The following is a 25,484-nucleotide window of genomic DNA, read 5'->3' on the forward strand; positions in this document are numbered from 1 at the left end:
TTGGTGTTATTTTGTTTGCCATCTTGGCTAATCTCACCTCTCTTTAAGCATCCTACTCCTCCTGTCCAACACTCCCTGCTGACAAGTGCCACTCCAGCCTGTAGGACAGGGGTCCCCAATAGGTGGCCCACGGGCCATTTGCGGACCGCGGGGGGCCACTGTCTGGCCCCCACCAACCCCAGTAATAATGGTGGTATAAGAGCTAGTATATCGTCGTTGTCGGGTGGAAACCTTGTATGTCCAAAACCGTTCGTTTTGTATTTATCATCTAAAAAATGTACTAAACTAGTGAAAACAGCCGATCTACAAGCACACAACGCCTCGCATCACGAGGCGTTGCGTGCTTGTAGATCTGCTGTTTTCACTAGTTTTGTGCGACGATCTTGTATGATGAAGCAGGGCTTTGCTTTACCAAAAAACTTACACATTTGAAACTTGGAGATACAAGGTTTCTGCCCGACAGTGACGATATCTGAACTGTTGCTGGAGTAGCGGAAACGCCAACGTCGCCCCCTGAAATGTTGTTGCCCCCGGCTTGGTACCCTAGACATAATTCGGCCCTTGGGGAAAACTAATTGGGGAACCCTGCTGTAGGAGTACGTGGAATGACCAATATCACCCTCCCAGTCCGTAGGAGTACATGCAATGACTAGGGCTGTCACGATATGACATTTTACATGGCGATTAATTGTCACTCAAATAATTGGCGATTAACGATTTAATTGTGTATTTGTCGTTAATAATTACATTTCTGTTTGGGTTTTAGGCTTTGAAGTTGCATATGGTAGATATGACACATAACCTAAATATACAAATACATTACATATTTGACAACTTACTACTTAAAAATAACATTGATAGTGGAAATAGCCGATCTACAAGCTCACAACGCGTCGCGATGCGACGCGTTGTGAGCTTGTAGATCTGCTATTTCCACTATTTCTGAAATTTTTCAACATTCACGATTATGACAAAATAATCACGATTAGACGATTATGTAATAATTGTGACAGCCCTAGCAATGACCAGTATTAGGCCATGTTCAGACGACAACGGTCCCAGAGAGCTAGTTTGTCCACTACTGTTGCTTGTCATGGCTGCCAGCCCAGTTCCCAACTAATGTTGTGTGGGAGTCCCGACTGACTCCTGTCCCCAAAGTTGTCTACCCAAGCCCCCAAATACAAACATCTTTGTTCCGATGATGGTGGCAGAGCAACCTGCTGCAGCCGATGATGTTGTATCCCCCATAGCACCCCCAGATGTAAATGATATCTTGTAACAGTACAGCTATGTGCCCCCACGCCTGGGGGGAACTTCTCTTCCATTCGTCACTGGATTCAACTCCCTCCAGCGTAAGGATATTGTGTTGGGGATGTGCACAACAGTCTGATCACTGCTGGACATGCCATGCGGTAGGCCTACATTCCAAATAAGTAAACTTTATGTCCCACGGGAACAGCAGCATTACATTGAGTTAGTCCATTCATACAGACAGTCGACCAAAACATATGATTGTGAAATGTGTTATTCTTTATAATTAGTACTTCAATATTTGGTTCTGTAACATTTGTACTTTTAACAAAGTACAGTTTTGAAAGTAGGACCTTGACTTGTAAAGAGTATTTCTACAGTTTAGCAAAGTGATGGATTCCAGGGACTCTGTGGGTTCCTTCATGGGTAAATTGACCCATACAGGTTTGTAACTCAAATGGAACCAAATGTACACTGTCAGAGTTAAGGGAAGACATTAAAATGTGAAAGTTTGAGAAACACTGTTGTGTTTTAGCTCATAAAACGCTCGCCTTGTTCAAAACCAAATGGTAAGTCTTTATAATATGGTAAGTCTGACCTCTACTGGCTAACCACCGCCACAGCAACATGCACTTTGACGTCCCACCGACAGAGGGCGGGTATTCTCAGCCTGTGAACCGGAACGACATGGTTTCACCTTGGATGCTAACATTGTGGAATGGATTACTAGAAATTATTTGAACAAATATAAGTATAAGTTCAAGCCCACTTTTTGACCCAAGTGTGTATACTGTCTGGGGGAGGAAAAGAAGGGAGAAACATGAAGCGGGACGTAAGGATACTGTTATTGGGAGAACGTAAGTAAATCCCAGTGCAATAACAAGCTAATAATGCTAGCAGACGTTAGCAGTTACAACCTTCTAACGTTGTTATTATGCTAAGTAAGTTACTTTATGGCATTAAAGAGGTGGAATATGTTGTTATGGCATTGTTAAATGCTCATATCAGTGGCAGCTATGTCCCATATTGATTCACAAACATTGAATTCAAAAATGCATTCTCAGAACTGGTTTGATTGATTGATTGAAGACTATTAGAAGTTTGCATAGGAAAAGGTACAGTTTCATGACGGTACAGTTCACTGGTACAAGGTCTACTAAAAGGAGATCCATGAAAAGACTAAGCTTATTTCCACTGGAAACCATTGAAGTATCTATATGGTACACAACCAAGTTATGTTATGTGTAAACATGTTCGTTCGTGTAGCAACTTTGAGTGCTTGGCACTTTCACTGTGTCTCGTAGTAATGTGATGGCTGTCTGAAAGCCAACCACTGTCTGTTGCAGGCAGCCTACATGATTGAATGTTTAGCTGTCAAAAGCTGTCAGCCACCTTAATTGTTTATTCCTCTTTTGTGGCTTCCCCATAATAACCCGTTATACCTATGAATGAATTTTCAATTAATTGAATACACGAACGAGACCCCAATGGAAACAACTCCAAGCCATAGCCATATATCCTTTTAGCAGACCTTGTATAAAACTGTACTTCCTGTACTTTTTTTTTGCAAACTGTTTATAACTTATTCAATGAATCAGTCAAAGAAGACGTGCATAGTCTACTAAACTGTCATGTCACTCTGCAAATCAATACATTTGCATTTAGACCTTATTTAGATGCTTATGGTTTAGAACAAATAGTATAGACTTTTTCCTCAGTAGCACAGTGTTGCAAAACCAAGAACCCTGTGCATACTTCTTCTATTGACCAGCACCACAATACAGAGTGTCTTATCAGGGCGTACGTGTGTGTTTAATAGCCAAATAAACCAGCCCCTTATCACCATGACAGAGTAAACATAGATTGTGTTTTGGACAAAACAACAAAGCAATACAATGGAACTTATGGAAGTGCTCTGCAAAAACCTGCACTTTTTACTCATCCAAATTCTATCTAGATTCTAACTACATTATTGTATTTGGTCAACTCACCCTACCATTCAACTGGTAGTTCATCCCCAAAATGACTTTTTTATTACAAACAAATTACTCAGTCAGACTAAAAAGGTCCTTTGTCCATCAGTCGACATTAAGGCTTAATCAGGAGTTTGGCCATAGGTAGGCACTGCTCTTGTCTATATTATCCGTATGTAAACCTGTCTTGTTTTTGTTCCCTGTGTCAAATGTTTGTATATATGTTTCGCATACATGGCTGCTGTGTCGCAAGACAAATTTCAGTGTGAACTGACAATAAAGTACTATATCATATCATACTCACCCCATGGAGACTTGGGTTATTTTTAGACTTGGGTTGTTTTTAGTTTTGTTGCATTCCTAAGCCAATAATCAGTCTCAAAGAGTCTCCATAGGGAACCCCCTATGGTCACACCAAGAGACTCATTTGTGTCTCCATGATAGGGCAGTGTTTCTCAACATTTTTTCTGCATGGGCACACTTTTCATGTCCCAAGAATCCATGGGCACACCAACATAATACGGGGGTGTAAATATCGTCACTGTCGGGAAGAAACCTTGTGTCTCCAAGTTTCAAATGTGTACGTTTCTTCGCAAAGTAAAGACCTGCTTCATCATACAAGGCTGTCGCACAACAGTAGTGAAAACAGCAGATCTAGATCGGCTGTTTTCACTAGTTTAAATCATTTTTAAATTGATAAATACAATACTGCCTTTCAAGCCGTTTCAAGGGGCACACTTGACCATTCTCAGGGGCACACCAGAGGTCCCCAGGCACAGTGGTTGAGAAACACTGCCATAGGGAACCACTGCTGGTCATCAGATTTTTGCTTTAGTAATGGGAAAAATGGGGTCAGTAATTGATAATAATAATTGATATTTTTGGGTGTGAACTATCCCTTTAATTCCTTTAACCGCAACCTGTCTGTCTCACTTGGCAACATTTTATCTGTTACAGCTAAGGTGGGGAAGACGTCACTCATCATGTCCCTGGTTGGGGAGGAGTTTCCAGAAAAGGTAGGTGGACTGGACAACCACACCATATCTTCCCTCTTTATATATCAGGACCAATCTACCTGTCAGTAATGCCTGAATTCTACTTGGTTGGTTGTGCATTGTGGCTTGCACCTAATATACTGTTGCTAATACTAACTGTATATAAGCTCACAATCTGTCTTGGCCAGGAGGCGGTCTCACTTAGCAAAAAAGAGGTTTCATAGCTCAATGTGACTCTCCCGGTTAAATAAAGGTTACATATTACATACAACATGTCACAGCGCAATGCATTATTGAGCTTGTGGATCTGCTATTTTCAGTGCAATAACTGGCGCGCAACTAAGTATAAATCACAGGCAAGACTGTGGAATGTCAAGTCTTGCTGTCACGTGTTATTAACGGTAACTAATGTACTATTTCAGGAAAATAATATATAGAGTGTATTCCCATATCCACACCCTAGCACACAGTAGCCAGTTGGGCTATTTGGTCAATTTCCGTAACACAGAAACTATCATGTGACACACAAGCTCATCAAAGTATTTTTCTGCTGTCATCAGCAGCTTGCCAAGTTGTAGAATACTTCTCACCAGTAAAGATAAGACGGAGGTCATATTTCAATTCAAACATTTGCATAGTGGACTGCTTTCCACCACTAAGCACCATAGTCTTGTAGGAAATTATTATTTAGTTATTACACACATTTGCATTATTTTCCTGCTATGGTCAAATCTAGGCCTATGTATGCGAAATACTTTCTTGACTTGATACCATAGTATTCTTAATTTCTGTCTGAATTAAAATTCACACCTGTGTTCCACAATCCCACCTGCTCTTGATGCAAATGGGTTAACTTAACACACATTCTAGATTACATTTTAACAAATCTGTATGGTAGAATATGTTAATACAATACAAATAGCATGCGGTGGTTGGAGAAGGTCTTTCTACTCCTCCTTGAGAAATTCTTATCATAGAGTTGGGTAGAACACAGAGTGGTTAACAATGACGATAAAGTTATGGGTGGCACACTGGATTGGACACTGGTTGCACCGGCATCATTATTGTGGTTCGGACACTATTGGGGCAGCAGTAGCCCAGCTTTGGAATCGGGAGGTTCCTGGTTTGATCCCGGCACCCCCTGGGTTAATGTCGGAAATGTGTATGTGTGTGTGTGTGTGTGTGTGTGTGTGTGTGTGTGTGTGTGTGTGTGTGTGTGTGCAAATGGGTGAATTTTGGATAATGGTGATATAAAAATGGCACCATTTAGCGTTTACGTAGTTTCAATCATTTCTCTCCTTCGGGAGAGGGAGACAACATATCCGCCTGTTTCTGCGAGAATTTACTGTAGCATTATTTGCGGGACACTTCCGGTTAACAGCAGACATACAAGCTCAGGTCGCCGTCGCAGATGCAACCGTTGTGAGCTTGTAGATCACACTCAGCTGCGGCGCCGGAAGCTGCCTGCACCTTCTGCGCAATGCACGATGGGACGTTGGAAAGTTGTGGATAGGCTAGTTTAAAAAGAATGTGTTCTTTTATCTCCTGCAGGTCCCTCTTCGGGCTGAAGAGATCACCATCCCTGCTGATGTCACCCCAGAGAAGGTTCCTACACACATAGTGGATTATTCAGGTATAGTATATGTGTGTGTGTGTGTGTGTGTGTGTGTGTGTGTGTGTGTGTGTGTGTGTGTGTGTGTGTGTGTGTGTGAGAGCAGGTTTTGGATACTGTACATTGTTCATAAGTTTGTGTATGAATTACGCTGCTTGCTAAAGCCATGGCAACGTGTACGTGTACTGCAGCACGCGGTGGGTTTGATTGGACTCACAGTGTCATTTATGTTTGTCCTCAAACCCAACAGAGACTGAGCAAACAGATCAGGTCCTGAAAGAAGAAATTGTCAAGGTAATTGTACCACTTGTGAACTGATACAATTCTCCCAGAGCAGGAAATGAACACCAACCATAGTCAGATGCTGCTGTTTCCCTTTGTTCATCATGCTCTTAATCCATTTAGAAAAACAATTTCTGACTAAAATCTCTCATTCAATATTGTATTAGTGAAGTTGATATAATCCTCCAATGTTGTTAATAGTTTGTTTTCAAGTAATTTTGACAGGCTTTTCTTACCCTTTATCAAATCACACTGTGTTGAGAGACAGGAAATGTCTTGGGAGAGCAAGTTGGGGAGGGACTTCTATGGTAGGCGCAGGAATCAAACCAGGGACTTGCTGTTAGGCATCAGATCCTACTGTATGTCGTACACACCTTAACTACTATCAGCTCTTTCAGGATTAAGAGTTTATGAGGAAAGAAACGTACTGTAGGTGGTTGCGTAACTCATTTACTGCTTCGGACGTTCCCGCTCGCCCCAATTTTGAACCAAGCGCGCTGCCAATACCGGCTTGTTCTTTTTACCTTGACTGATGACTTTAAGCTGATGAGGGGTCGTGCAACGCTGCTCTCAAAAATCCACTGCACGTTAGCGGCCCAATTCACATTAATTCTTTTCATAAGGCTGCCCTCTGCCACCAGTTTGGCTAAAGTACACATATGAGCGTCCATTGTAAAATGAATTAGTTTAGAAATAATCAATAGATAATCTTCTATAACATCGCAAAGGTAAGCTGCTTTTTGCTGGCACCAGCCCCAATAAATAAATAATAAATCTGGCAGTAGAGCTGTTAATTAGCTTCAATACTATTCCATAGCAACTCCCAGTTGTGCTGTCTAAAGGCAAGGACTCAGTTCTTTCAAACAGTGATTTCATCACTTTGTTGTCTTGGAAAGATTTGTTTCTTTAGGATTGTATTACTGCAATGCCCACCAGACATTTTAACGGCGATAGGGCAAATCAGTATGCTTGGTTTGAAGTTGCGGCTCATCATAATCTCTCCAACCCACACAGGCTAATGTAGTGTGTGTGGTGTACGACGTCACCAAAGAGGACACGATAGACAAGGTAATCTCCTGCTCCTCTTTACGCCATTTTACGGATGCATTCCGAATGTACCTCAGAGTGTCCCACATGTGTTCTAAGGAAGAGTAAACCAGATGCTTTCTTGTTGCCACCTGTCTTTCAGATCAAAACAAAATGGATACCTCTAGTAAACGGAGATGCAGAGAAGGGAAACAAGTATGTATTGGCTGTGGATTTCACAATACATTACTTTCTGAATGTTTTATCTGGCCTGCGCTTTTGTCTGGTGACTGGTGATCGCATACTGTACTGAAATATCCTATAGACTGAATACTTTTGGTTTTTATAAAGTTTTCTTTTACTGAATAGTTGTTTTTCTTAGATTACTACTACTATAATTACCTTGTATTGATGTTGATGCATTGATTTATCACCTTGCTTATTGTAAATCACTCTGGATTAAGAGCGTCTGCCGAAAGCCTACATTGTAAATAGTTGAGCTCATTGTCTAATATTGGTTAAGTTCTTACATACTAATGTTAAAACAAATTATCCCTTTTTGTTTGACGTGCTGCTATAAGAGTTCCCATCATCCTCGTGGGGAACAAGTCAGACCTGCGCTCCGGAAGCTCAATGGAAACCATTCTACCAATCATGAATCAATTCTCTGAGATAGAGACTTGTGTAGAGGTGAGTATTTTCCTCTAACCGCAACACTGACCTGTTTGCTGACGCTCATAAAACTGCCTGGCCTCACAGAAAAATGAACACACACTCGCAAGACATACTGTACATAAGTTTCCCATTTAGAACGGGTACACATTATTGTGTATCATTATTTTATGCTTTAACTATTGAAAAATAGCAGATATACAAGCTCACAGCGCGGCACCGAGTGCCGCGCTGCGAGCGTGTAGATCTGCCATTTTTGAAAAATCGTGAAAATTAGAATTTTGACGCGATTCTATAAGTGTCTTTTGAATCCTTCTAAGATTTTTTGAAAAACCTATGTTTCTATGTCAGCAATCTGGCCAGCCATCGTCAAAGAAAAGGTCCTTTTCACTTTAACTGGAGCCCAAAATGATATGTATTTGGCCACGGACCCCCATCTCAAAATATTTTGTTCCAGGGACCACCCAGAAGCAAAATTTGAGTTACAAACGTTCGCTTTGAAAATACATATATTCAAAGATTTGCACACATTTTCACGACTTTTTCCAAAAAATAGCAGATCTACAAGCTCGCAGCGCTCGGTGCCGCGCTGTGAGCTTGTATATCTGCTATTTTTCAATAGTTAAAGCAGTCAATAATTCTAGGCCTAAATGGGTTAACACACACAATGCAATTGAATTACTCACTCTCTCTGTCTTTTTTTTTTCTCCTTCCTTTCAAGTGTTCTGCGAAGAACTTGAAGAACATCTCAGAGCTGTTTTACTATGCCCAGAAGGCGGTGCTACACCCCACTGCCCCGCTCTATGACCCTGAGGACAAACAGGTCAGACCTTGTTTCATCGGGTGTTACAATGTGTTCTTGTCTGGGTTCCCGCGGTCATGAAATTCCTGGAAATATTTTGAAATTAGAAAAATATGTTTCCAGTACTGGAAAAGTTTTGGAATTTACCAAGGGTCCAGGAAGGTCTTGGAAAAAAATAGCTATGCATTGTCTTTGGTTATTGATTTTGTTAATACCTCTGAAATGACAAATTAAACATGGGCCAAATTGTCAAAAATTAAAGGCAGAAATTGTGAAAATAGCCGATCTACATGCTCACAACGCCTCGTTGTTAGCATGTAGATCGGCTATTTTCACAATAGAACCATGTCATACAAAATTCCTTAGTGCTCGTCAGGGTGGGGGGTCCCCAGTTCAAATAGGATTATTTCGGGGGCCACGGCCTGAAAAGGTTGAGAACCACTGGCATACACTACCTGTCTTTGGGCATTGCGCATAGGAGTAAGCGACCTGTTATTGAGCTGAATTATTGTTATATAGTCCTGGGAATTGGGTTAAATATTCTGGAAAAGTTTTGGAAATTAATTGGTAAAAATGTGTGGGAACCCTGTCTTGTATTCCCAGTCGGGAGTTATGATCTTTGTCCGATCTTTGTTATGATCTTTGTCCGTGTTCCCTAGCTGAAGCCCATGTGTGTCCGAGCTCTCAGCCGAATCTTCTCCATATCTGACCAAGACCACGACCGTATCATGAGCGATGTTGAGCTCAACTGTTTCCAGGTGCCAAATGATCAAATTAAACTCTCATCCACTCATCTCTGGATTATGTGTTGTGTGTGCATGTTTATTTTTTATTTTTTTGCACACATTTCTTCCTCGTTCTCAGTATAATGGCTGTTCACTGTTTTTAGAACAGAACTTGTCCATGTCTTCAGCACAAATAGTTTATTATATCATATTTAAAATAATTTCTACTTGCCTCAATCATGTGGCCATAAAGATTATAATATAATTACCTGTACATGTTATATGGCTGTGTGCAGCTATGAATGTAACTGAAATGTTGGATTTGGCCTTTAATAACACTACATTTATTTAATTAGAAATCCTGCTTCGGGAACCCACTTGCACCTCAGGCCTTGGAAGATGTGAAGACGGTCGTGTGGAAGAACACCAGTGATGGCGTTCAGGACAACGGCCTGACGCTGAACGGTAAAACACTTCTCAGCAAATGCTAAGCAACACACAAGCTGTAGAGGTGTGTGGCCCATCATATCATAGCCCAGTCCCAGGACTTGTGATCTGAATAGAAACACCAAATCTGTACCATCATAGGGTTGTATTGTAAGTATAATATAAGACGGTATACTGTAGATCAGGGATTTTCAAAGTGGGTGACAGGGCACCCTGGGGTGCCGCGAGATCATTTGTTAATATTTGGAAATTTGGAATTAGTATTATATTATATTTGGACACTTAAAAAATATTATTTAGTATCATTTTAAACTTGAAGTTAGAATTGTCAGTTCTAACCAACATGGCTATTATCTCCACGTTTTCCTCGCAACATAATCACTAAAATATCGTCACTTTCGGGCAGAAACCTAGTATCTCCAAGTTTCAAATGTGTACGTCTTTTGCCCTGCTACATCATACAAGACCGTCGCACAATACTAGTGAAAACAGCCGATCTACAAGCACACAACGCCTCGCATCGTGAGGCGTTGTGTGCTTGTAGATCTGGTGTTTTCATTAGTTTAGTACATTTTATAGATGATAATACAAAACAAACGGTTTTGGACATATGCCTACAAGGTTTCCACCCGACAACGACGATATGCTATAAATATAAGGTGCTGGGAGTGAAAATTATAATATAGGGGTGCCTCGGATTAAAAAAATATTCATGGGGTGCCCTGAGACAAAAAAGTATGGGAACCCCTGCTGTAGATTGCACCAGAGCATTTAAAAAACATTATATGGGTTTAAGGAGCACAAGAGATGGTACTAACATCATATTCTCTTGAACTGAACAGATGACATGTCTGTGTCTTGATACCGCAGGTTTCCTGTTCCTCAACACATTATTCATCCAGAGGGGCCGGCATGAAACCACGTGGACCATCCTGAGAAAGTTTGGTTACGATGACACCCTGGAGATGACAGATGACTACCTTTACCCCCAGTAGGTCTACTATTAGCTCTACTTAGGGGTGGGCGATATGGTGATAATTATCGTTGAGACGATACAATGTCTCCACGATATGCCTTTTCAGAGATATCAAATATATCGTGATACAATTGACCAGTCGCTATGCCCCTCCTAAACCCGTGCTTGCCCAATGCCACGTTTAGCGACAGGTTACTAAGGCGGGTGCCTTGGCAAGCTGCCATGGCGGCGTGCAGCAATAGCACCCAGCTGCAGACTAACCTGCCACAAACGAACGCACGTCCAGGAAGAAAACAATAGCCTATACTAAAGTCAGATTAACATACAGTACACAAGTGTTACCAGTTATATTTTCTCATGAAGTGCTCCTAAATTATTCCCGTGGGTTTGTGTAGGTCAGTGCAATCCGTTCTGTTTTTGTTTCAGTGTTTGTGACACGGAAGCGAGTGGGTGGGACGTTCGCGAACGAATCGAGTCTGTTGAACGACTCTTTGAAATGAACGATATGATTCGGTTCACAGTAGGGAGCCGTTCCTTTCTAATGAACAGTGGTGGGAAAAGTACTACATGTCTTTACTTAGGTAAACATATCAATACTGCAATCAAGTTTGGAATGTTATTAATGTACTAGAGTAAAAGTAAAATAGTATTGGTTTCAAAATGTACTTAAAGTACCAATATTAGAACGTACTCATTGTGCAGAATGTCCTGTTTCACAGGTTTTCCAATGAGTAAAATGTAGAAAAATCATTTGCAAATAGCCGATCTACAAGCTCACAATGCATCGCAACGTGACACATTGTGAGCTTGTAGATCACCTATTTTCAAATGCCAGAAATGTATCCAATGGCCAAAATGTATAGGCCTATATGGGTGGAAGTGATTTACAATCATAATCAAAATCTACAAAGTAACCAGTAACTAAAATGAGCCAGTCTTTTGAACGGCTCTTTGAAAGGAACGGATCTCAGAGATCCGGTTCACTTCAAAGAACCATAAATCCCATCTCTATCTAGCAGGCAGACACCGATGCGCGCCGCCATGGCAGCTTGCCAAGTCTGCTGCGTTAGTAACCTGTTGCTAACTTGGCATTGGACAAGGACGGCTTTAGGAGGGGCATAGCGACTGGTCAATTGAGGGAGCCTTGTAAAAAATCCTGTTTAGTTGTTAATACAGAGATTCATTGCCGAATTCAATTTAAACCTGAATTTTGGTGTAAATCAGTAGTTCTCAAAATTTAAAATGTCAAGGTCTCCACTTAACTCTGACAGTATACAAATGAAACCAAATGGACCCATAATAGGCCATGGGATGGACCCGTCTATTGTGTGTTTCATTGATCCCCACTCAAAAACTACATTCTTTTTTCACAGTAGATATATAAAATTCTTATGAGTACTGTGATTAATGTTTTCATCTTGAATTCGTACGCACTAATGAGAAAGACCGATTTTATCAAATGCTATTTAAAACAGGCAAATATACAGGGCACCTAAGACATCTCCATGGCAACCAGGAAGAAAACATTACACAAAGCTGACATTTCTCGCCCAAAAAGACTAACATTAGCGTAATAAATTGCTTTTTCCTAACGAACTTGCAACAGGTATACCATAGACTACTAATAGTTAATTCATAACCGTGTTGGACTACTTTTATATACCAGTTTATATTTTCGCTATTGCCTGTCGTTCACTGACACTGTAGTCTCTGGAACGCGGGCGTTTCATACTGCCATTAACATAAAAGTGGTAACATTATTTTTCTTCTTTCAATTCTAAAAGTAGTGATTAGGTTATGAAAGGAAGGTGATTAGGTGATGAAAACTAGCAAAACTATAGCAGCCATTCACTTTAATCAACGCGATGCATCTCCCGTCCAATGTAACTGTGATGTGGATGTCAAACAAACGTTAATCACGTTGTATTTAATTATATCTGTTACAGATGATTGTCCAAATAAACTGTACGTTATTTAAACTGTGAGCCGTTTATAGATAATATGCAGTGTTGCCCTGGGCATTGTTGTAGGCTGTCTGCATTAACATATGAACTGAACGAGTATGCATGCATCAAGTTATCAATGATTTAACTCCATGATAGGGACTTAGGTGTGAAGTCATTAAAATATCGTACCCTAAACAAATCACCTTCATTGATGAGCTGCTTCTTCCTGTCATCTGATCAGTGTCCACACAGGGGATTAATTCGAATTGCATTTTAATATCAAATGAAACTAACAGAGCAAAACACTGTGCTGAACCAATGCGAGTCTTTGAGAATTACAGTTAGTATCTTCACCAATAATGAGCACATTTCTAGAGACACGGTAACACATTCATTGTACTAAATGACAAGAAAGCATAGATTCAGAAAGATATGGTAACCAGTGAAATACCAAGTTACCTCAGTCATTTCTTCAAAGTTAAAGATATTACATAACAGCAGCAAACTGTGGCTGACCCAGCAACGACTTAACACACATTTTCTGCATTTTGAGTGGATTTCACACCAGCATGAACTTAACACAGCATGTGTCAAAGAGCAGCACAATGATACATTGCATGCACAGAAAAAGACACCAAAAAGTGTGCTAAATCTTTATTTTCCAGAATCGTTTTAAAATGGGCTGCATTATATGTTCAATCATGAATGTAGACCCATCTCATACGACTGCTGTCTGCATTATGACACAATCCACGTCACAATAATTTCCCAGATCTTGTGGTTTGTGTCCCAGCCAGGCTCCTGCAGCTCGAGCAGCCATACACTCTTGTGCAGCTCTGCAACCCACGTCAAGTAGTCTGTAACACATATCATCACATAACAATGAAGCATTTGTATAACGCTTTGCTAAGTACTCAAAGCGCTCTTCGATGGATCATTCATTCATGTATATCCAATTAAGTTTGTATAATTTAATCTCGGGTGTTCTGTTCTGTATTATTTAGGCTCTGTAGATTATTTAGAGCCAAAACTGTGATCATAACCTTTAATACTCACTACATGCTAAATACTGTACTACCACGCCAGGACAAGTAGACAGAATGGCATCCGAGCCTGAATCTAACTGTACCAGCACATCAACTTGAAGATCGAGATAAAACAATTAACCATATAATAAACCTTTAATGTTTGACTGTGCAGTAAATCATATAGCACTGAACAGGGTCGTAGTATTATATAGTATGTAGATGGAGCACTATGACAAGACGAACGTAATCTAAACACATTAACAGCTGTCTTAAGGTTAGATCTTTTCAAGAGAAAATGAACAAATCACAAACCGTTGCTAACACTAACTTTGGCAACGTGCAGAGATATGAACAGAAATTAATGATACGCGATGAGACAATGTGTAGCATTGCAATGATCGTGAGCCATTATAGCTATATTAAAGATCGGGGCATATTGATTGGCCACTGCTTAATATATCTTAACCATTTGCAGCTGTAAATATTCACACTAAATGTGCATTTTTAAAACAGCCTGCTGCCATCAATCTTGTCTCTTGTCTATGATCGCCACGAACGTTATAATGATCCATGTTAATGCGTCGTCAACACGGCTCATTCTATAGTCTGCGTTCATTGTAAATGTTCATGAGTATATCAAACAATTGAGCATCATCACGAAACAAATATTACCTTCACAGGAGATGTCGTTGTGTTGTGTGTTAGCTGTAGCTGCTATGGTTAGCTGTGAATGATCAACCTTCCTTGGCTGTGATCAGAGCGTCCACGAGGGGTATTTCCTGCTTCTTCCATCAAGGAACGTGATTGGCCGAAACAGCTGAGCCGTATAAGGAACACACGCTTTGATTGGTTTATACTTCGGTTGCCAGGTATCGTGTTGCCACATTTTTAATAATAAGTAGTGACATTATTTATTAAGTTTTCTTATTGTGAAGTTCGCATTCAGATTGGAAACATGTGATACTGTGTTCACAAAGAATTTATCTACACAATACTAAAAAAATTAGCCTGTTTTATGAAGGGGATCAACCAAAACCTTAACTAAACTAGATAGAGGGGAAAGTCCGTGTGTCTATAAGGGTCCATTTGGTTTCATTTGTATACTGTCAGAGTTACATACTCCTAAAGTTCAATTTAGACCTCCCAAAAGTAACCCAGAGAGTCTTGTTTATGTCAAGTAAATTGAAAAATAACCATAAAAACCAACATGAAAAAGAATCGTGATAAAATCGTGTATCGTGATACAGCTTTGAAAAATATCGTGATATTGTATTTTTCCATATCGCCCACCCCTAGCTCTACTGTTCACACTGGATTCAACCAATGAAGTAATGTTTGTTATTGTACATGCACACCTCTCAGAACACAGATTCGTTTTTTGTATACATCACTGTCTGGCCAAACCCTCTTAACTCCATTTTTGAGGTTTTTGATTTTTTTGGCATAAATCAGGGCTATTGAACACCTTTTACATCTATGTGTTGGTTAAATAATATTGAACCAATGGAAAGTAATAAAAAGTGCTTGGGACAAACCCTCCTAACTCCACACTTTCTGCCAAACCAGCTAACTCCACCCGAGTTAGCGAGGCGTTGTGAGCGAGGCGTTGTGAGATGTAGATCGGCTATTTCCGGCTATTTTCACAATTTCTGCCTCTATATATTTGACAATTTGGACAATGTTTAATTTGTCATTTTAGAGGTATTAAAAAGTCCTTAAATTGTCACTTAAGAAATGTGAAGATACCCTCTATACACTTAAACTTTATGTTGGTTTGTTTAGTGAGAAAACAATGTTTCACATTAAGTTAATCATCTGGGAACCCCCCCAAAATAATTGGGGGGTTGTGTGTGATGTGATGACGTCAAACGATAAAAGTCGACTTCAACTCAACTTTTTACTGAGTCGAGTCGACTTGCAAAAATCTCAAGTCGTTAATGCCCTAGAGAATACACACATTCCCAAGTGCAGACAGGTACAGTAGCATACTGTATGTCCCGAGTGTATGTGACTCTCTTTTAGTACGTACACCACAGTGTATAACAAGGTATTTCTGTTTTGCTGTTTTGTGTTGCTAGGCTGCGGGTACCCGTAGGATGCACCACAGAGCTGAATCATCTGGGCCAACAATTCCTCCAGCGGCTATTTGAAAAGTACGATGAGGTGAGAGGCATGCCCAGCAGGGCCAACCGTTACTGTACTGTATCTATTAACTGTGTGTATCTCACAGTCACAAGTCACTCACACGTCTCATGAGGGAGATATTAAAACACGGCAGTATTTAAAGTATTCACAGCTGCGTTTGAATTTAGATGTTCTGCCCAGCGTTTTGAATTCATGCTCCATTTTCATTAAATGGCTTTCAGCATTGTTGCTACACTACTATTGCCACAGAGCAATGTTATTGTTTCAAGCAGTGGTGTAAAGTAACTAAGTACGTTTACTTACTTAAGTACAAGTACAGTTTTCAGTACTTTTACTCCACTACATCTCGGAGGCAAATATTGTACTTTTACTCCACTACAATTATTTGAAAACTTTAGTTACTAGTTACTTTGCAGATATAAATGATTATATTATAAAACATACATTAATCCACTTTAGCCCTATTTTATACCTAGGCTATTTGAGAATAGCCGATCTACAAGCTCACAACGCGTCGCGATGCGTTGTGAGCCTGTAGATCGGCTATTTTCAAACATTTTTTGTACTTTTACTTTTGGTACTTAAAGTACATTTTGATGCCAATACCTTTTATATTTTAACTCAAGTAGATTTTGAATTTTGGACCTTTACTTGTAACAAAGTATTTCTAAATTGCAGTATTGATACTTTTACTTGAGTAAAGAATGTGAGTGGTCACAATTATTACATAATCGTCTAATCGCAATTATTTGAGGTAATCGCAATTATTTTGCATAATCGTCATAATCGTTTCCATGCTGAGAAATGTTAATATAGTTACAAACACTTTCAAAAAGTAGTGGAAATAGCAGATCTACAAGCTCACAACGTGTCGCAATGCGACGCGTTGTGAGCTTGTAGATCGGCTATTTCCACTATCCATGTTCTTTTTTTAAGTATAACATTTTCAAACATGTCAGTAATTTCTTTGTATATTTAGGTTATGTGTCATGATTGCCATGTGCAACTTCAACGCCTAAAAGCCAAACAGAAAATGTAATTGTCAACGACAAATACACAATTAAATCGTTAATCGCAATTATTTGAGCGAAAATTAGTCGTCATGTAAAATGTCATAATCGTGACAGCCCTAGTGAGTGTTTTTTTCCACCACTGGTTTCAAGGAACTAACCGACCTGTTGTCCTTTCTCAGGATAAGGACTCTGCACTGTCCCCCGCAGAGCTTAGGAACCTTTTCTGCGTATTTCCCTACATGCCGTGGGGCGCCGAGGTCCACTCGGCGGTCCCGACCACAGAAGAGGGCTACATATCGTATGACGGCTACCTCTGTCAGTGGACGTAGGTTTGCATACCTGCCTTTGCGCTGCGCCCACAGGTTGTCTGTGCACAGTTTTGTGTGGGTGTTTGAATTCGACCTGTACTGCTTAAAGCTGAGAACGTTTGTGCTTCCATATGCAGGCTTACTGCATACCTTGACATCCACCGCTGCCTGGAGCACCTAGGATACCTAGGATACCCTATCCTCACTGATCAGGAGTCTCAGACTGCAGCAGTCACAGGTGTGTGTGTGTGTGTGTGTGTGTGTGTGTGCGTGCGTGCGTGTGCGTGTGCGTGTATGTCTGCGTGCACGCGCTTGCGTGTGCTTATGATGTGTAACCTTCTGGAGTAGCACCAAGTGTAATCTGGTCCAAAATAGGCCCTACTGTATATATTTGCAATTTTGCGTACTGTCTGATTTCTCAAGGTAGAAAATGACACATTAGTTAATTGTACTCTTCTTTTGGAAATTGGTGTATTGTGAAATGACAGTGTTGGATATTCCGGTATTCAATCAGTTTGTTGTCTATCATTGATTTGTTGAATTCCTTAGTAGTCAGAAATGTAAACGGCACATGATACAGTCAGGCATAAGGTCTAAAAGGATAACACAAAAAGGTCCTGGGGACTTGTTTGAGCAGAGCTACGTACAACAAAATGAGCAGTGTAATCAAGACCGTACAGTACAAAATGTGCAATTACCTAATCAAAACAGAGATGGATAAGTAATTCCAATTCCTTACGTCTCGGTAGCTGACACTCAAGACTCTTACCTGCTGGTCACTCTGCTCATGTGTCAGCAGCTAATGGCTGCATGCATTAATTATCACAACATCATACTACTGTCAACGAGCAGTGAGGCTGCAGTAACATAATGACACGTTTGGAGATCTGAAGATTTGAAGGTCTGTATTACAGCAGTTTAAAACTGTTAGCACACATCTGCAAGAAGATGATCTTTGCGGACTTCTCGTTTCAAAAAGCTAGAAAGAAGAGCTGAATGACCGCAATGATCATTGCTGCCTCTATTATGTTATAATATTTTATGTACCCTACCAGTCAAAGGTTTGGACACAGCTTCTCACTCAATGTGTGTGAGAAGAGTCTACCAGTCAGAAACTTCTGACTGGTAGGGTATATTTTAGTTATTATTTGAACTTGTATTGTGGCAACCTGAACGCATGTAATGAATCACTATATGAGTGCTGAGATATTGTCACCAGAATAGACAATGGCACAGCCATACCCTTCAACTTGGTTTCAAATGAACCGGCCTCTGGCCACAGGCTTGAACGAGAAGTCACGGTCACCATTTAGGCCTAGAATTATAGCAAAAAATAGCAGATCTACAAGCTCACAGCGCGGCACCGAGTGCCACGCTGTGAGCTTGTAGATCTGCTATTTTTCACTGATTAAAGCATTCAATAATTCTAGGCCTAAATGGGTTAAAATGGCAGTAGAGTGCAAACTGTTGGCGTTGTATTCGTTGTTTTGCGTGTGTGTTTGATCTTTATTACTCTTGTGTTTGTGCCCTCTTTGCATGTTGTGTCTTGTTTGCCTGTGCGTTTGTGCCTTGGTGTGTGTTTCCACAGTGACACGGGAGAAAGAGGTGGACCTGGAGAAGTGCCAGACTCAGCGGTCAGTGTTTCTGTGTAAGGTGATCGGACCGCGGGGGACGGGCAAAACAGCCTTCCTCCAGGCCTTTGTGGGGCGGAGCGCTGTGGTAAGACGCCATCTGTCTGTCTGACTGCGACCCAACCAGCCAAGCATTCCACTGTCCTCCTCGAACACACATTCTTTCCACAAATGGCAGACACTGATTTGCCTCTAAATAACATTTTAAATATCACAAATAATCAGGGCTGTCACGATTATGACATTTTACATGACGATTAATTGTCACTCAAATAATTGCGATTAACGATTTAATTGTTTTTTACATTTCTGTTTGGCTTGTAGGTTTTGAAGCTGCACATGGAAGATATGATGCATAACCTAAATATACAAAGACATTACTGACATATTTGACAACTTCATACTTAAAAAAAGAACATTGATAGTGGAAATCGCCGATCTACAAGCTCACAACGCATCGCGACACTTGAACTTGTAGATCGGCTATTTCCACTACTTTTTGGAATTATTTGAAACTATAGTAACATTTCTCAACATGGAAACGATTATGCAAAATGAATGCGATTACCTCAAATAATTGCGATTAGACGATTATGTAAAAATTGTGACAGCCCTACAAATAATGAAGCTCTATTACACGAGTGTGTGTGCATTGCCGTGGTTATTGGCACGACAGCATTGATGCGGCGCTGAAGCAGCACTGAAGTGCCAATAACCTCAGTAATGCACACTCCCAAGTGTAATATTGCCCTTAAAAAACACCTCATCTTAATTTTATTGTAATTAAGATGCCAGAACTTAAAAATGGAGTGCCGTGATCTCCCCAACGACATAATCATTAAGTAATATGATTATACTTTTACAGAAAGTGTTAAAATTATGTTTTTGTGTGGCCACACCCTGACCCACCTGCTCATTAGGTATGCCTGGTTGTCAGGTGGGGGGGTGACGCCCACAGCTGCAGTAGAATGGCAAAAAGAGGGGACATATTATTATGATGTCATTATATCAGTGTATTTCAACTGGGCCTTTTGACTCCGAGGCTTTCAGCTTTCAGGAAGTAACCAAAAATACACAGGGAAGACATATTTGCTTCTTATAACCACACATGGTGGTCTATTAGAGTCATTTTAACTCCATAGACACATACAAAACTAGGGTGACCAGACGTCCCGTTTTCAAGCTGCGTGTCCCAGTGTCCCGACAAATATCTCTAAAACACTAATATGTCCCGGTTTTCAACATTCACTGCAAAATTGTCCCGGTTTTTGCCAGAATTAAAATAATAGTAGCTGTTTTCAGTGGTTGCATAGACATTTATCATGTTCTTTTCATGAAAACATGCTCACCTAACCAATCAGAAAACAGGAACAAATTCATTGCGTGTCTGAATTCAACGCTGAGGCTGTTTGTCAATCACTCACTGCCTGTTTGCAACCCTGCGGTGCGTATGTGCGCGTGCACGAACGTTAGAGAATGGGCACGCGCGTGCACGGTAACGTGCGCATTGCTTTTAGGGTCCCAGTTTTAGGCAACAGTGTTTTGCGTCCCGGTTTGAGTGGCTGAAAATATGGTCACCCTATACAAAACAGAAAACCACCTCTTTAATACCTTAAATGTTCTGTTCTCTCCAGAGAGTGGGAAGTGTCAACGTTGCCTTTTCCCCCTACACCATAAACACTGTCCAAGTCAGCAACCAAGAGAAGTATCTTATCGTGAGTACTTGATCCCAGTCTGACTGCAATACTGAACCTTTTGGCTTTTAAACCCTGACCTTATTTGACCTCAAACCTAATTTATACTCTGTAGTAGGGCATTAACCAAAAGGTCGACAAGTCGACTCAGTCGACTTCATTACACAAGTCGACTCCCAGCAGAGAAAGTCGAAGTTGAAAAAAGATATACTTTCTATTGTGAAAATAGCCGATCTACATGCTCACAACGCCTCGCGATGCGAGGCGTTGTGAGCATGTAGATCGGCTATTTTCACAATTTCTGCCTCTGTATATTTGACAATTTGGACAATGTTTAATTGTCATTTTAGAGGTATTAAAAAGTCCTTAAATTGTCACTTTAGAAATGTGCAGATACCCTCTATACATTTAAACTTTATGTTGGTTTGTTTACAGTTGAGTGAGAAAACAATGTTTCACATTAAGTTAATCATCTGGGGACCCCCCAAAAATAATTGGGAGGTCGTGTGTGAGGTGATGACGTCATCAAACGATAAAGTCGACTTCAACTCAACTTTTTACGGAGTCGAGTCGACTTGCAAAAATCACAAGTCGTTAATGCCCCTACTCTGTAGTAGGATGGCGACATGTTAGCTTGTCAACAAGCAACGCTATGGGGCTTTTAAGCCGTGACATCATTTTGTAGGCAGAGGAGAACTCTGCCCCCAGAGCATTTTCTCTTCCTCGCTATTTCAACAGATCCGAGACATAAATAACGACCTTTCAACAACAAAGAGAAGAAAAATGTGTAAATAGTAAAAAGATTCACGGAAACTGGGGGCAGAAATTCTCCTCTGCCTACAAAATGATGTCATACTTAACAGCCCCATCGTGAGTATGTGTCAAACTTACCCTCAACCTAGCCGCCTACACACCTTGTCCTCCCTGCAGCTCTATGAGGTGGATGTGGAAACGGAGTTCCTGAAGGCATCGGACGCGTCCTGTGACGTGGCCTGTCTCATGTACGACACCAGCGATCCGCACTCCTTCGACTACTGTGCCAGCATCTACAAGGTCAGCAGTAACACAAGTCACGTGGGCCGTCTTTAATATGGAAACATTCAAGATGTCATTAAAACATGTTCTAAAGGAGTGGAGTACTCCTGCAGTTGACAGAGAAGACAACCATGTTTTTTGTTTTCCATTAAAAAACGACCAAACAGTACTTTGCAATCATTACTTTGTTAGTTGTATTTCATTTGTTTCCAAATGTGTGTGTGTGTGTAGGTGTCACGATTATGACATTTTAACATGACGATTAATTGTCACTCAAATAATTGCGATTAACGATTTAAGTGTGTTTTTGTCGTTGACAATTACATTTCCGTTTGGCTTGTAGGCTGTGAAGTTGCACATGGCAGATATGACACATAACCTAAATATACAAAAAGATTAAGGACATATTTGACAACTTTACACTTTATAAAGAACATTGATAGTGGAAATAGCTTGTGAGCTTGTAGATCGGCTATTTCCACTATTTTTTAAATGTTTGAACATATACAAACATTTTTCAACGATTATCCCTAAATAATTGCGATTATGTCAAATAATTGCGATTATGTCAAATAATTGCGATCAGACGATTATGTAACAATTGTGTGTGTATAGACCCTATGTGTGTGTATAGACACTTTTTATGTATGTATTCCTCAGCAACACTACATGGAGAGCAGCATCCCCTGTGTCCTCGTTGCATCCAAGGCAGACCTCCCTGAGGTCAAGCAGTTCCACGGGATGACACCTGCAGAGTTCTGCTATAAACACCGCCTGCCTCCACCACTCCCCTTCTCTAGTCTGTCTGTAGACCCTACCAACAAGACCATATACACCAAGCTGGCCTGGGCTGCCATGTTCCCGTACGTTGATAGCTTTCTAAAATCACACGCACGCACACACATACTGTGCACATGCACATACTGCAGGGGTTTTCAAAGTGGGTGACGGGGCACCCTGGGGTGCCGTGGCGGCAGTCCAGGGGTGCCGCGAGATAATTTGGTAATATTTGGAATTATTTTGAGTTATTTCCTTTAAGTTTTGACCAAAATGGTAATTATCTCAATGTTTTCTTCGTGACATAATCCCTAAAATATGCCACGAATATGAATTACTGGGATTGAAAATGATGAATGTCATGTAGGCAATATTATAATATAATGTCGGGTGAAAAGAAATATTTATATGGGTGCCCTGAGCCCAAAAAGTTTGGGAACCCCTGACATACTCAATCTCAGGTAACGAATGCATTTGAAATTGAAAGAATGAGAGGCTGTTGGATCAGGTTTATTGCTCAAAGAATGTCCCAACTAAAGTGGTTTCCCAAAAATGAGTGTAAACAAGTGGGAATTGTGACCAAATCAGGCCTACTGTTGAAAACATGCAGAGCATCAGAGTCAACAGCCACAAATGGTTACCATTCACCACACCCACCACGATGTCCAAACATGGTGGGCGGGGGGAAACCTATGCATTTCTCGATTTATTGATTGAATACTTTATTAGTCCGAAATGTACATAAATGTACACAACTGGGGCACTGGCGGTCAGTCAGTAGCGCTGACAGCTAGAAGGTCCCCCTGGGTTTGATTCCCAGCAGGGGAAGCTGTGGGCGCTGGGGGGCTGGGGGTTCCTTCTGCATCATCAGTGCCACACCCAGGTGGGGTTGGCGAAAGGGCCTTTCTGTGTGGAGTTTGCATGTTCTCCCTGTGTCTCCTAGGGTAGATACCCTCACAAAAACATGCAGTAATCCTGGTCTCTGTAATGCCTCCCCCTGGCCGGCCGGAGTGCCTGATCAAGGGGAAAGGAACTGGTTGGAATAACGCGTTCCTTCCACGTGCTACATCCAACTGGGGAAGCTCCCCCCTGTCAGGTGAAAAGAAGCGGCGTGCTAGGGGCACTCCCCAGGCGTGGCAGAGGGAGAGGGAGAGCAGAGCCCAGGACTACAGCTTAGGCAATTGGCACTCTGAAAAATGGGTTCCACAATCGTGAAAAAAAAAAAAAAAAAAAAAAAAAGTAAACACAAGTACAGTCATACATTTGGGCTAAAACACAACACCATTTCCATTGTGGTCCTATGATCTAAAGATTGCCTTGTGCGTCTATTGATGATCTTTTTGCCTCCTTTTCGCAGACACCTGAACGGTTCCGACATGAGCAACACGTCGTTCTGGCTGAGAGTAACGCTGGGGACGGCTGTAGTCACAGTTCTGGGATTCGCCATCTATAGAATCTTTGCAAGGCAGAGATGAATGACTTCCATCAGGATCTTCCTGTTCCATAAATCCCACTCTCCAGCATTCAAGACCAACCACAGACTACCAGGCAGACTTCATGCCATTTTTATTGAAAACCACAGTGACCCCCAGTCTGCGCCCAGCCCTCTCTGTCCTTTTTTCAAGGACATTTTGACAGTGCATCCTCTCGTTCCAGCACCATCTCGGTACACCCCTCCCTCCAGCATCCATTCCTTTCTTTACCTCTGTTCTTCTCAGCTCCCGATTTCTCTACTCTTTCCTATCCATTGATTCACTCGACTGTAATCAATCTGCAGGCAGTTTGGGGCCATTTGCTCTATGTCCCCTTCTCTCCCTTCCCCTGCTTGCTCTGCCATACAGTATTCTGTCTATCCAAGCTAAGCAGGAGTTGGCCTATCTTATGCTCAATGCATTTGAATGCCATGAGCTGCTGTTGCTGTGCTCCAAGTAGGTGCTTTATCAAAGGGGTAGAAATTAAGACACTGTGTCATTTCACTCCCCCTTTATTCATCTGCAAAACAAAAAGAAAAAGAAACAAGGAAGCCAAATTGCGAATGGAAGAACATATCGACCCATAGAGTGATTAACAACCAAAGTGCAGCATGAAGAATTGTGCATATTCCCAAATCATTTTGGGAAGTGAGTCAGTCGGCATTTGGTATTGCCGACTGGGCATTTACCAGAGTTCACCCCAAGCCTATTGGATGTACTGTTTGACGTAGCTCACCAGCAGACATTCTGATTGGCCACGTCTCACGACCACCGAAGCAGCTTGCTGGAGCTCTGCAGTGAAAGAAAGGTCTTACCTTTGACCCTAGCAAGCCTCTACCTATAGTATTGTGGAAGCATTTCCATGTTAGGCCCAGCTATTACATCTATGGATGACACATTTGAATGAGCACGAATTAAGCAATTTAAAAAGTTATATGTGTGTTAATATTTGAACCTGATCTGCAGTGGCTTGTCAGGGGTAAAGATCTGGCTTTGTGCATGGAGGAGAGAAAACTGCAGTATTTTGTATTGAGGTGCAAGAGTCTGCAATTCAAAATAGGAATTCCGATGAAATCCAAAATAGATTGCACTCCTGGGGTGTGCTAATTGTCCCTACGGTGTGTGCAGAAACGGATATTTTGGACATAATCTGCTCTTATACTTTCCAACATGGGACAATCATTTAATTTTCCCTTTTTTTATTTTAGCGAGGCCCTGCTATTACCACAGGAAATCGTTCTGTGACTTAAGAACTATGGCTTTTACTGACTGAAAATTAAATGGACTAGCTTATTGAATAAAAAAAGCTGACCTTTTGCCAAAAGATGGTATGTGTGGTAGAGTCGGAGATACTTGTGTCACTGATGATTACATGTTTTTGTATGCTTTGGGGTAGGAAGTATCACAAGTATCCCTCATGTTATGTTTCTCATTTGACGTGGATAACCTGGATTCTCTTGTTAGCATTTTAACAGTGTGAGGTTTTTCATTTAAACTATGTTTTGATTGAATCAGAAAGCATATACGGTCCTAACACTCAGATAATGTGTTTGTAACAAATCAGTTCTCATGCGTGTGTGTCATTGGAGTGTAAAATGTGTTGCGCCCAAGACATTGCTCAAACTCTTGTGAACCAACTCATTAATAGGATAGTTTTTTTGGTGTGCTTTCCAA

At 41.0% G+C, this 25,484-nt stretch overlaps 1 protein-coding gene across 1 annotated transcript; it reads left to right on the top strand.

The window, feature by feature from the left end:
* The first annotated feature begins 1,969 nt into the window (after window positions 1-1,969).
* rhot2 (ras homolog family member T2) lies at window positions 1,970-25,074 on the top strand. Its single transcript, XM_080746983.1, has 19 exons — window positions 1,970-2,108; window positions 4,182-4,240; window positions 5,771-5,852; window positions 6,082-6,125; window positions 7,128-7,181; window positions 7,303-7,355; window positions 7,721-7,829; window positions 8,533-8,634; window positions 9,273-9,371; window positions 9,695-9,803; window positions 10,656-10,776; window positions 15,814-15,898; window positions 17,073-17,218; window positions 17,339-17,439; window positions 18,790-18,920; window positions 20,467-20,547; window positions 21,457-21,579; window positions 22,222-22,424; window positions 23,696-25,074. The coding sequence occupies exons 1-19, from the start codon at window positions 2,072-2,074 to the stop codon at window positions 23,811-23,813; spliced, it is 1,857 nt and encodes a 618-aa protein (XP_080603109.1). The 5' UTR covers window positions 1,970-2,071; the 3' UTR covers window positions 23,814-25,074.
* The last annotated feature ends 410 nt before the right edge of the window (window positions 25,075-25,484 follow it).

Source organism: Nannobrachium achirus (genome assembly GCF_963921795.1).
Source record: "Nannobrachium achirus genome assembly, chromosome: 18".
NCBI classification, from domain to species: Eukaryota; Metazoa; Chordata; class Actinopteri; order Myctophiformes; family Myctophidae; genus Nannobrachium; species Nannobrachium achirus.

Coding starts and splice junctions, on each gene's coding strand:
- rhot2 (XM_080746983.1), top strand. CDS start 2,072: ATGAAGCGGGACGTAAGGATACTGTTATTGGGAGAAC. Junction 5,853..6,081: donor ACACATAGTGGATTATTCAG/GTATAGTATATG, acceptor CAAACCCAACAG/AGACTGAGCAAACAGATCAG. Junction 17,219..17,338: donor GGCTACCTCTGTCAGTGGAC/GTAGGTTTGCAT, acceptor TTCCATATGCAG/GCTTACTGCATACCTTGACA.